The sequence below is a fragment of the Mytilus edulis genome, chromosome 8 (assembly GCF_963676685.1).
Source record: "Mytilus edulis chromosome 8, xbMytEdul2.2, whole genome shotgun sequence".
Lineage (NCBI taxonomy): Eukaryota > Metazoa > Mollusca > Bivalvia > Mytilida > Mytilidae > Mytilus > Mytilus edulis.
In genome coordinates this window covers 62,222,539-62,236,381 of record NC_092351.1, presented here as the reverse complement: position 1 = coordinate 62,236,381, position 13,843 = coordinate 62,222,539, and the positions used below count along the sequence as shown (strand labels likewise).

The following is a 13,843-nucleotide window of genomic DNA, read 5'->3' as shown; positions in this document are numbered from 1 at the left end:
AAAAGATAGCAAAGACATTTTTTCACAATATTAATTTAAAAGTTCTTGCTACCCTCCCACCCCCCCCCCCAAAGTATTCTAATAATTAAATAACGCTCCAAAAGATAGCAAAGACATTTTTTCACAATATTAATTTAAAAGTTCTTGCTACCCTCCCACCCCCCCCCCCTCATTCAACAAAAACACCAGTAATCCTGTATATCCAATAACATATAACTGGTTTTGTCAACAGGTATGCCAACCAGTGCCAAACTACAGAGAATCCAACAAGACATGCCAGATCAAACGAATGGTCACCAGTTAGATATGCTGAGATGAGAGCCTTTATTGGTCTTGTTCTCGCAATGGGTATCGTAAAGAAATCCTCCATTGAAAGCTATTGGGAAGCGTCTGGTATCTCTGAAACCCCAAATTTCAGGGATGTGATGTCCAGAAATAGATTTCAGGCAATACTGAGATATCTGCATTGCAGCAACAATACAACAGCCGTTCCAAGAGGTCAGCCAGGATACGACCCCCTCCACAAGATAAATCCAGTTGTTGAATTCTTCAATGAAGTGTTCGAACTTAATTATAGGTAAATGTCAACTCAAATATAGAAATATACACAAGTCATTACGCGGTCATGTTTCCATGTTAAAAATAAACATAATTTATTGCTGGAACTGAGACGAATTTTGTCCTAATCATATTTTCCACTGCATACTAACTGTCATTGATTTAACACTGGTACCTCTTGTTTCGGGAAAGATAAGAGTAAAAAAAATCAATGTAATCAAAATTGTACAATCTGGTTTTGTCGTTCATTATGAAATTCTAAAATATACATATTATTTTTTAATGTATTTTTTTTTAATTGAGACAAGACTTGTTGTAAATAGATTTTACGGATTTTCAGACTATCTCAAAACATAGTTGTGGATGAGAGAATAGTTGGTTTCAAAGGGCGTCATGTTTTGAAACAATACATTTCAAACAAGAAGGCACACAGATGGGGAGCAAAGTTGTTCGTCTTAGCTGAATCCAGAACAGGTTATACCCATCAGATAAATGTGTACAAAGGGAAACGAAATACAGAACGCCATCCCAATGGACAAGGGTAAGTGAAAAAAAGGGGGTGGTAACTCTGGATTTTCAGGTTTAGCGAAAATGCCAAAATAATATCGGCGAGATAATTTTTATGAAAATACCTTATCGGAAAAGAACACGAAAAATATTACTTTAATTGACTCAAATTAACATGATTGTTTCTGTAAATCGATTGCGACTGTATTGCGAATGAATATGACAATCCATGGAAGTAGACCAAAATTTACGCACATCTCCAGGTTTATACAGGGTATAACTTAATGACGCTGTTAATTAAGAAATGCCTACTTCTTATAATCAAGTAAGGCCGAATATAAGACACGCATATTTAACATTTTGACTTGATAAAAAGTTCTAATTCTTACCTATTTCTAGCTAATCGTTTCATTTTGTTATTGTCGGTTTTCCTTTTATTTTTTTTCGTCATGATTATACATGCAATATTTGTGACTGGACAAACACTCAATCAATCAATCAATTTTTTTTATAGATATAAATCGGTAATGGATTTAGTACGTCCTCATTTTGGCAAAAACCATCATGTAACTATGGATAATTGGTTTTCATCACCTAAACTGATGAACGACCTAAGGAACCGGGGAACGTATGCAACAGGAACTGTAATAGCAAGACGGAAGGGCTTACCTGCAAGTTTTAAAACAGCTCGGCTCCCCAAAGGAAGTGTTGTTGTTAAATCACAGAGAGATCTTTTGGCTATTTTGTACGTAGATCGGAGAAATGTGACTTTCCTGACAACAAGTGAAAATGCACGGTAAGTTTCTTGTTTTTCAACCCAGCTTTGTCCGATAGGCCAATCCCTATATAATTTGAACGTACTTCAGCCCGGTATATAATTTGACAATACTTGACTTTTAAAGTAAAAAGTTATTAAAATACAACGTTGTCAAAAAAATACTTACATCGGGGAATATATGAAATACTTTCTTACACAATGTCAAAATTAACTATACAACAAAGTATACAAGCTTGAAGTAACAGTCATGGCTAATAAAATTATAATATCACCAAAGTAAACATACAATAAAACAAGTCTTACTTAATATACTTTTCAGAACTGTGCGAAAAGTTAATAGTAAAGGTAGAGTTGTGTCTGCTCCAAGTGTTGTTCACAAATACAACCAGACCATGGGCGGTGTCGATCTTGGGGATCAGCTTTTGCTTAAATTTGAGCCACAATTTAAAGGTGTGAAACTCTGGAGAAAAATTCTCTTCAACCTTCTTACTACAGCTACAGGTATGTCTCATCTTAAACATTTGCAAGCTTTTTTAGTTGTCAATTCAAAGCCTAACTAAAAGACTATGTGCTTATGTTCAGTTGCAAATATTTCATGCATGGTCATTGTTATATTATAGTTCGTTTCTGTGTGTATTACATTATTACGTTGTGTCGTTTGTTTTCTCTTATTTTTGAGTGTAAATTCACATTGCGATAAGACGTGTCACGGTACTTGTCTATCCCAAATTCATGTATTTGGTTTTGATGTTATATATATATGTTATATTTGTTATTCTCGTGGGATTTTGTCTATATGTGTTACATTTTAGTGTTATGTCGTTGTTCTCCTCTTATATTTAATGCGTTTCCCTCGGTTTTAGTTTGTTATCCCGATTTTGTTTTTTGTCCATGGATTTATGAGTTTTGAACAGCGGTATACTACTGTTGCCTTTATCTAGAACAAGGATAAGTTGATATAAGTACCACATATGATTTTTTTCACTCGTTCCCGTTATCATTTCTTATCTAATTACAAGTATATAGCTTACTGTTTTGTGTGAGCTAATGCTCCGTGTTGAAGGCCGTACTTTGACCTATAATTGTTAACTTTTTATACACTGACTTGGATGGAGAGTTGTCTCTTTGGCACTTATACCACATCTTCTTATTTATATATATGTATATAATAGATTTGCACGGACTTAAACAAATAAACTTGCACTTAATATTTTTTCAGTAAATGCATATATATGCTACAGAAACTGTTTTCTTGTCCAGAGGAAATTAGACCATGTGAAATTTCAAAACGCAGTAGTTCGTGGTTTGATCGGGGATTTTAGAGGAGGCAACAGAAGGAGGGGGAGAAGACCAGACAACATTCCTATTGCAAATGCAATAAGGATGCATTTTCTTGATGTTATTCCTGATGGCAAGAGGCGAAAATGTGTTAAGTGTTCAGGTTATAACAAGTACAGGAAATCCCGTATATCAACATGGTGTTCTGTATGTGGCGTGGGTCTTTGTGTTGGTCGATGTTTCAGAGAGTTTCATTCATATGGACAGGAAGAGTAAACAGTTGAATTTTGAAATATTATTCATGTAAAATACAGTGCAATAATAAAGGATCTTTTAAAAAGATTTCATGTTGTATTAAACAAATGAGTTAAAAAAAGTCAAGGATTTTTTTTTTTTCGCTGAAAATTCTTTTGTGTTCTCTAAAAGTTAAAAGAAAAACAAAAAAGATTTATGATTATTTCAAAGCGAAGAAATATTTTTAAAACATTTCTGTGTTTGTTGGTCCTCATTTCATGAAATTCTGTCAACGAACGACTTCGTTTTGATCTTTTGAAAACACGAGTTTTTGTATAAACTTTTGACGTTTTCACAACGACGGCGGCGATATTTTATTTTTATTTGGCTGTAGAACGTCACTCGGTGAAATCTTTATGGTGACGTTTCTAACGTCGGGAATTTGAATTCGGCACCGAAAGGGTTAAGGAAATGATATCCGTAGCTGTTGAGTTGCGTTGTATGGGAGGGTCTTGTATCTGTTTCATTTATTATCTCGATTTAATAGTTCGGACCATCATTTTTTGTTCGGAAATAAAACTGACATAAATTCGTCAAAATATATGAATTCATCGGGATAAAAGATATGCACACAATGTTATAATAACATTAGAAAAATTCCACTGTTTCTGACGTTTTCACACTAAATCTCGGATGTTGGATGGGTTATAAATTACTAGAACACATTCAGCATGTTCAGAGCGTGGATGAAATTATATAAAGTGTTGTGGCTAGAATTTTGGTAAATAAAGGCAACAGTAGTATACCGCTGTTCAAAACTCGTAAATCTATGGACAAAAAACAAAATCGGGGTAACAAACTAAAACTGAGGGAAACGCATAATGACTGGAGAAAGGTATCAAAAGTCATAGGTACTTGTGGACAGGGAAATGTTTTTATTTTATCCCTAGCTCCCTCCTCCTTTATTTTCAAAATTCCTATTTTTGTTTGTTTTCTATTAACTTAAATATGAACATACATTTAGTATACTATAAACATTCAAGACAGGAGCCTGCAATTCAGTGGTTGTTGTTTGTTTACGTGTTGCACATTTGTTTTACTTTATTTTTTTGTACATAAATAAGGCCGTTAGTTTTCTTGTTTGAATTGTTTTACACTGTCATTGGGTGGCCTTTTAAAGCTGATTATGCGGTTTTGGCTGTGCTCATTGTTGACGGCCGTACGGTGACCTATAGTTGTTAATTTCTGTGTCATTTTGGTCTCTTGTGGACAGTTGTCTCATTGACAATCATAGAACATATTCTTTTTTTGTAAAAGATTTAATGACTGGAGAATTTCAGAAAAGGTATCAAAAGTCATACTTTGGGACAGGACAGTTGTTTTCTAGCCCTGCTCCTCCTTTTTTCTCCAGAATTCCCATTTTCTTTCTATTAATTTTATTACACATGAATATGCGCTTATCTGTATATTATGAGCATTCATTACTATAAATAAAGTGTATTTGCTTTTTACTTTCACTATTGATTCTCAGTTTACTAATCGATCCACGGCAGTCATATTATATTGTACAGACCCTCTCTATTTAATAAACTCTGTAACCGCCGTAGAAAGTAAACTTGAAAATGATAGCCGATAGAAAATACACTTTATTCGTAGTATGTGTATGTTCAAAGTATACAGAAAAACCGAAAGTCCAATTTGACTTAAAATTACGTCCAATGACGGAACAAAATACAGATGCCATTTTTCTCGTTTTGGGAGTTTTCTCCCAAAATAAGTCAATCTGAATAATCATATGAATGGATGGCAAATGCGACTATGCACTGTACATATAGGACACAAAAGCATGATGAGTAATTAATTGTGGAAAGAAGAGAAGCGACACACAAGATGAGGTCTTCTCGTTTAATAGTATAGATAACTTCGTCTTAGATGCATGATGTTTTATTAGTTTATTGGCTTTGAACTAGCTTACAGTACTTAGGATTACACTCGGATCTGTATTTAGTGTCTGTTTGTTGTTTTTTTTTTTTGGATGTACAAGTACCCTCCCACGTTCACTTTGTTTGGGAAAGAAAAGAGGGAGTCAAACTCATAAATCTAAAACAAACTGACAACGCCATGGCTAAAAAATGAAAAAGACAAACAAACAACAGCACGCACGACACAACATAGAAAACTAAAGAATAAACAACACGAACCCCACCAAAAAACTAGGGGTGATCTCAGGTGCTCCGGAAGGGTAAGCAGATCCTGCTGCACATGCGGCACCCGTCGTGTTGCTTATGTGATAAGAAATCCGGTAAATAGTCTAATTCGGTAGGTCACATTCATGAAAGGGAAGGGGATTGTAGTTACGACGAAAGGAACATATCCGATATCATATGTGAAACGGTTATTCCATAACGGTCAACCAACTGTGCCAGATTATGGAAGAGTTGGACGTCAGCTACCGTGAAACGTTTAACATCGCCACATTCTGTACTTGTCTAGGCCTGACCTAAGTCAGGAGCCTGTAATGCAGTGGTTGTCGTTGGTTGGTGTTACTTATTTGTTTTTCGTTATTTATGTGTTGTAAACCTAAATAAGGCCATCAGTTGACTTGTGTGAATTGTCAGATTATATAGTATGGACATTGCTCACTGTTAAAGGTGGAAATGTGACCTAGAAATGTTTATTTCTTTGTCATTTGGTCTCTTGTGGAGAGTTGTCTCATTGACACTCGTACCACTTCCTCTTTTAATATGTACTAGAACACGCCCGTGATATCGCGGGTCAGTGACTGAATTAAAGTATATAACTATGCGTACGCCTTATTTTTGTATTGGTATTGTCATCTGATTTAGTCATGCTGATTATGAAATGCACAATTTTATCTCGGCTTGCAAAATCTTTCTGTTTGAACCCGTCGACCTGAAACTTGAATCAATTATTGGTAAAATGAATTATTTGGAAAACAAAAGGTCTTTGAATTGAGTTATTTTTTTAAACAACAGCATTGTCCTATATACAAATTGATTGAATTTAGTAGTGTCTTATAGCAAAATTTTGAGTGCGCCTGTCAGATGCGGAACGTTCAGATAAGGTAACAGGTGAATATACTATTGGTATCGGTATCGGATTCAACACGGAACTTAATAATTATTGGCAATTTTAATTAATTGGTAAACAAAAGGGTCTGAAATGGTGTCATTTTTAATGAACACCATTGTCCTATATAAGCTATATATAAAAAGTTGAATTCTTTGATTTGTCGTTTTAACCCAAGACGGCTGAAAAAGTTGACCTCGTTATTTTAGTTTTATAGATATGATCAGGACGAGAAAAAGGTTTTAAAAAATAGATACAGTAGGTACATGCAAGTCTTGCATCAGGGGCCGTCCTGGATGAAGGTCGAAGAAATTTAGACTGCAACGGGAAGGCAGATGGGATAGGGACGTAAATTTATCTTTGCCACATGCCATATAAGGACCCCCAAAGAATTGTTTCAAGGGTTATTAACGTACAAAGAGTATGGAATAATCTCTGTACGAGGCATATGGTATAACGTTTTTGACCGGTCATTGATGCGTATTTCAAAACAGATGTCCCTATGGAGGAGACCAAAGGAGGCAATTTTTCTTTCCCCAGTGACTCTTGAGGGTCTTGAAATGTAGTGTTTATGTAGTTGTTTATCATCTGATGTACGTGATATTGTGCTATTTTGTTTTGTCTTTGTATATTCTTACCTTTACTCTATGTAACTGTTATTTTTTTTTGGGAAAAAGGGGGGGGGGGTGCTCAGTATTCATTCATACCACCATTGTGTTACGGTGCAATGGTAATTTTGTACTCTTGCCTTCAAATTTGATTTTTGAACTTTGTCTTTAAAGTGTTTATATGCCAATTTGTGTTTCTCTGTTGATAGGTACCAGGATTAAAATTTAGTAATCCAGACGCGCGTTTCGTCTACATAAGACTCATCAGTGACGCACGCTCATATCGAAATATTTATAAAACCAAAGGAGTACAAAGTTGAAGAGCATTGAGGATCCAAACATTCAAAAAGTTGTGCCAAATACGGCTAAGATTACCTATGACTGGGTTAAGAAAATCCTTAGTTTTTCGAAAAATTCAAACTTTTGAAATACTTTTAAATTTTGTGTTATAGTGATTAGGATTTTAAAAATAATGTTGAATTTGAAACATTGTACCCTCAATTTTGATATTTTGACTTATCAAGTATTTTTGCTTTGCTAAAAAAATGTTGTTAATATAGTGGAATTATTTGTGACTAACATACAAGTGAGAGGCTTAGCTATCTATACAGCCAGGTTTAATCTTCCATTTTCTACATAAGGAAATGCTTGTACCAAATCAAGAATATGACAGTTGTTTTCATTTCGTTTGGTGTGTTTGAGATTTAGATTTTTCATCTGCTGAAGGACTGTCTGTTCTCGTTTTACTTATATATATATTTCATCTGTAATAAACTACCAAATCTCCGTCATCTACCTCGCTATGAATGCTGCTGACCATATAGAAATACAAAATTGGTAGCCTAATCAATATTTTCGACCTCGACGAACAATTTATTACACTTTTAATAACCGAAGACATTTATTTCATTTCAAACATGATTGAATTCTTTGGTAATAAAATCAGTTACGGATATCAATACTTTCAGTTACGTTTATCATTGAAAATTTATTTACTTCAGTTACCCATATTATCACCATACTTTAGATGACTGATTTCAAATATTTTGATATGAGCGTCACTGGTGAGTCTTATGTAGACGAAACGGGCGTCTGGCGTACTAAATGATAATCCTGGTACCTATGACAACTATTTTCTCCATTTATCGGTTAAATTATCAAAGAAACACTCAGTATTTCAGTTTCAAATTTAGTAATACGTTAAAAGAGGGACAGTCAAATTCGTCAATCTTAAATAAACTGACAACTCCATGGTCAAAAATGAAAAAGACAAACAATAGTACACATGACACAACATAGAAAAACTAAAGGTGATCTGAGGTACTCTGGAATTAAAAAAGACACTAAATACCGAAGAATAATACATTATCATAACAAAATTGACCAGAAACATCTTGCGTCATCATTGGATATACGTAACTGCAGTTACGAAGATCACATTTACCCACAGACAAATGTTATTGCTTTGTTTCATAAAAAAGAATGGCCAACGTATATACAAGTATGTTGTCTTAGGAAGGGATAAATCCTACTTTGTAAGGGATCATTCTGATTCAAACAAAAAATTCTCTGAAACTGACATCATCAAGATGCTTGATTGACAACATATTTATTACGTTCGGGTGACGTGTTTTTTCAATAAACTATCGGCATTTCAATGGAAACCAACTGTGTGCCCCTCTACTAGCCGACTTGTTTATTTATTATGATGAGGCTGACTTCATACAGGAACTTCTTAGGCAGAAAGATAAGAAGTTAGCAATATCATTTTACTCTACTTTTCGCTATATAAATGATTATCTTTCACTAAATAATTCAAAATTTGGTGACTATGTTGAACGCATCTATCCCATCGAACTAGAAATAAAGGATACAACATGTACAGTTAAGTCGGCATCATATCTTGGCTTATATCTAGAAATTGACAAAGAGGGTTGGTTGAAAACAAAACGACAAAAAAGATGAATTCAGCTTTCCAATTGTGAACTTTCCATTTCTTAATACCAACATATCTCCCAATTGATACGAGATATTCCCGAAATTGCATTTCCTTTCATGACAAAACGGTTGCTGTTCACAAGGAAGATATTAAACCAAGAGTTCCAAATGTTGAAGTTGAAATCATTCCTTCGTAAATTTTACGGACGCCATCACACGAGTTGCTTGCCGTTATGGATTAACCGTTTCACAAATGATATCGGATATTTTCCTTACGTCTTACTAAAATCCCCTTCCCTTTCATGAATGTGAAATACCGAATTAGACTATTCACCGGATTTGTTATAACATGAGCAACACGACGGGTGCCAAATGTGGAGCAGGATCTGCCTACCCTTCAGGAGCACATGAGATCACCCCTAGTTTTTGGTTGGGTTCGTGCTGCTTATTCTTTAATTTTCTATGTTGTGTCGTGTGTGCTGTTGTTTGTTTGTCTTTTTCATTTTTAGCCACGGCGTTGTCAGTTTGTTTTAGATTTATGAGTTTGACTCCCTCTTTTCTTTCCCAAACAAAGTGAACGTGGGAGGGTACTTGTACATCCAAAAAAAACCAACAAACAGACACTAAATACAGATCCGAGTGTAATCACCCCTAGTTTTTGGTTGGGTTCGTGCTGCTTATTCTTTAATTTTCTATGTTGTGTCATGTGTACTATTGTTTGTCTGTATGTCATTTTTAGCCATGTTGTTGTCAGTTTATTTTCTGATCTAAGAGTTTGACTGTCCCTTTGGTATCTTTCGTCCCTCTTTAGGGTGTTCAGGGTGGAATGTATTCCATGTTTCAGGTTGTTTTCCGTTCAGGTGGTATTTGTTCTCTGACAGTAATGACATCATGGCGTTTCCTCTCGATTGCATGTTGGTGTGTTCTATGTTTTCTTCTTTCAAATTCTCTTATAAAAGAGATGTTAATGTGTGAACCAAAAACACGGTTAATAATGAATAAATAGGTATATACCGGTTAAGAGTGTTAAACCACTAAAAGAAGAGGTATAAAAAACAAATGTAGAATAAGCTGGTAAATAAACGTGAAAGAAAAGACTACAAAAACGTGAAAGAAAAGACTACAAAAATACCATTGCTATGGATGTACAAGTACCGAGCCAAGTCGAAAGGATATCACAAAATAATAGCAGTGCTTGCCCTTGTGATTTCAGATTTTTTTTATCCCCTTTTCCTATTTTGAGCATAAAATGTGCTAACAAAAAACAAAACATCAATGTGTATTACAATGTATTGTAAGGGATTATAAGATACTTTTTTTCTAATTCGTTGATCTACAAGACAACCCTCGAAGAGCTCCAATGCGTAGTACTTCGACCGATAGACCCCTTGTTGTGAACTTACTTATTTGTAAAACAAACGGGTCCGAGCGGGTAAAATCTTGCTTTGGTGTTCCCAACAAGTATTTGTCTCATTAAACAATTGCCCAAACTTTATACGGTAGTCACGTTTTTAAGCAAACAACATGTAAAAATACAATACTATTATCAATACAAAATAAATATACAACACAGTTTATTCACACAAGAATACTTAAATAAATAATGACAAATGAACAACCAACGTTTATGTGTTTAAATGGCCGATCGCGCTTTATTTAACAGAGGAAACTACGATCTATAAATCGGGCAAGGTAAATATTTAGAACCTGATGCGGAGATCAGTAAATTACTATAGTGTTTAAAACGTATGCTGTTTACCTTTCAAAATCTGAAACAAGTTAACTATCAATCTTAGTGTGCATGAAACAGCTTCCCTCTTCAAAACTATATCAACAATTTCTGGGCGGAAGTTGACGTCAACAATGGAAAAGTGAAAGTACGGAAATAAATATAACGTTACGTCGTGTGAATTGTACTTTCACAACACCCCTGTTCCTCATTATTATATAATATATCGTTTTCCTTTCGAAACGCTTTACATTGTGTTAAGTTTGCTTTCTAGATGAAACAAATGTTTAGAGTTTGATATACGAGAAAGATACCAAATTCATAAAACATTTTAAAAAATAAGATCATCTTACAAATACTATTTATCACTGCTACTAATAACGTTTATTATCTCAAATTAATCATATTCCGAAAAAGACACCTCTGCATATATTTCTTTTTTAAATTTTAATAAAATTGAAAAATTAATCCCTTGGTTTTCAAGTGAAACTTTCTCTTGCAAAACGGCGAACGTTCTAGGTGAAAAATTTATCGGTGCATTCAAACTTGCTGTATTCACCCTTAGCTACGTCCACGAACATTTGCATGGAAAACTATTGAACAGATGCTACACTGGAGAGACATGCGCATCTGGTGCTGGGAAATTGGTACCGTTAATGTTATTTTAGCTCATCTGGGACTTTCTCATAAGTTTGGTTTTTACATTGTATATTTTAAACAAATTTAATAAACTTTTATACTAGTCACCAATAGTATACCTGTCATTAAAAATATGGACTGTTAGATGGGAAGACCTTTAATTTTAAAATACAGGTCAAAATTATTTGCTTGTCCTCAAGTGAAAATATATTTACCACAATATGCGTTGTTTTTTAAGGCTTCAAACGGCGATCAGACAAATTTGTGCCACTACATGTAGTTTCTTTTCAAAATTGAAAGTACTCGTTTTGAGTGGTTTGAAATGGTCTTTCAAAGTTATTTGAAATGGTCTTTCAAAGTTACCAAAGTTGTCTGTTTCCTAAACATAATCCATCCTTCTAGCTACAAACACAGTTGCTTTTACTCCATGTACGGTAAACCCTGATCTAGCATGCTCCTTTAGAATACTACAATACCACTTGTAATTGTCAATCCTTCAAACAGAAGTTACCAGAGTTGTCTGTTTCCTAAACATAAGCCATCCTTCTAGCTACAAACACGGGCGCTGTTACTCCATGTAGGGTAAACCCTGATCTAGTATGCTCCTTTAGAATACTACAATACCACTTGTAATTGTCAATCCTTCAAACAGAAGTTACCAGAGTTGTCTGTTTCCTAAACATAAGCCATCCTTCTAGCTACAAACACACTGGTACTCCGTGTACGGTAAACCCTGCTCTAGCATGCTCCTTTAAAATACTACAATACCACTTGTAATTGTCAATCCTTCAAACATAACAGAATGAACTAGTGTAATGTTCAAAATGAAACGAAAATACCGTAACGTTTCCGATGTTGGTTCTTCTATTGTTACTCATAGTGTCATGAAAAAAGAGACCGGGAAATTGAAGAAGAAAACATGACGAATGAGTTTATTAGTACATTTGATATACATTTTTATGCCCCACCTACGATAGTAGAGGGGCATTATGTTTTCTGGTCTGTGCGTCCGTCCGTCTGTACGTTCGTTCGTCCGTCCGTCTGTCCCGCTTCAGGTTAAAGTTTTTGGTCAAGGTAGTTTTTGATGAAGTTTAAGTCCAATCGACTTCAAACTTAGTACACATGTCCCCTATGATATGATCTTTCTAATTTTAATGCCAAATTAGAGTTTTTACCCCAATTGCACGGTCCACTGAACATGGAAAATGATAGTGCGAGTGGGGCATTCGTGTACTGAGGACACATTCTTGTTTTTATTGATTTTTCTACTGTTATTTTTTACTTCGTCCCCTTATAAACAAGTTATAGCTAGTGAATTGTCACATTTAAAGTTGTGTCTAAACGTTCAGATATAGATAACTGTTGTTCTAGCATTTGATGAACGACAAAATTGCTCTTTAAAATTGCTCCCTTCTCATTATCATGTTATGAACAACAAATTTAAAATGAGGGTGGTGGTGAAACCTTCCATTGTAATATAAGAGAAGATTTTCCGTCCAATCACGTGCACACATGGAGGAAAGTTGGGTATTGTTGCGGGAAGGGGGTTGGTAATGTACTGTTATTGTGTATAACCTGGTATCTTGGCTACTGTGCCTGCTATTCAATGAACAAACCGCGGAAATCCGCAGCCGTCTTGCGTTTATTGATAATGGTCATCCAAAAAGAGGGGATAGTAGCCTTACTAGCTGTAAAATGATATAAAAATAATAGATCCAGTTAAATAATAATAATTCTCGAAATCCTAATTAAAACCTTACATAAACGAAATTACAGGATACATTCTTTATTTCTTCGAGTACATCTTGTACGTTTGTTTTATAAATTAACAATGGCTGCTCAGCAGAAACAAAACTGAGAATGACAGAACTTTTGATACACTACAGTATATTTATGTAAAATTCACCTATACAATAGGAAGACAAACAAGGAAACGGAAGTGCAAAAAAAATTCGTGTTTTCCTAGTTGGTCCGGGAAAAGTCATTGTACTTTTTTTTTTTACGTCACTGTGAGCCTGTCCAACAACATCACTCACAATCTACTTTCGTCATGATATTAATATGTGGGTCAGACAAAATTACTCTTAAATGTATAATACCTTCAATTTCTTCAGGGTCTGTTTTATCAGGGCTAGTGTCTGTCAGAAATATTAACAGTATTGGCTTGGTATTCAACTTTGTATTTCTGACAGTTTACCATTATAGGCAGTGTAGCTAACCTGTCTCCACTAATAACTTGGTCAAAATAAGCTGGGTTGTTCTGTTTAAAAAAAAATATTAGTTTTAACGGTCTTACCACAACCATTTTAGATGTACCATTTTTGCCCTTATTTACCCGATTAATATTAATTTCTTCAAGTAGTCTAGGAAATCTTTGGCTTGTTCATTTACTTCTTATCAGAAAGTATTAGTGCCCAACAGAAGCAATACCCTTGCGACTTAGCAGGTGAACATTTATACGGGTTGATAATCAATGTACATATA

General features: G+C 34.7%; 1 protein-coding gene across 1 annotated transcript; it reads left to right on the top strand.

Moving 5' to 3' along the window:
- The first annotated feature begins 361 nt into the window (after positions 1 to 361).
- LOC139486039 (piggyBac transposable element-derived protein 4-like) lies at positions 362 to 3,463 on the top strand. Its single transcript, XM_071270730.1, has 5 exons — positions 362 to 577; positions 899 to 1,099; positions 1,580 to 1,861; positions 2,163 to 2,344; positions 3,063 to 3,463. Exons 1-5 carry the CDS (start codon positions 426 to 428, stop codon positions 3,395 to 3,397), a joined length of 1,152 nt encoding a protein of 383 aa, XP_071126831.1. The 5' UTR covers positions 362 to 425; the 3' UTR covers positions 3,398 to 3,463.
- The last annotated feature ends 10,380 nt before the right edge of the window (positions 3,464 to 13,843 follow it).

Coding starts and splice junctions, on each gene's coding strand:
- LOC139486039 (XM_071270730.1), top strand. CDS start 426: ATGTCCAGAAATAGATTTCAGGCAATACTGAGATATCTGCATTGCAGC. Junction 1,100..1,579: donor CGCCATCCCAATGGACAAGG/GTAAGTGAAAAA, acceptor TTTTTTTTATAG/ATATAAATCGGTAATGGATT. Junction 1,862..2,162: donor ACAACAAGTGAAAATGCACG/GTAAGTTTCTTG, acceptor TATACTTTTCAG/AACTGTGCGAAAAGTTAATA.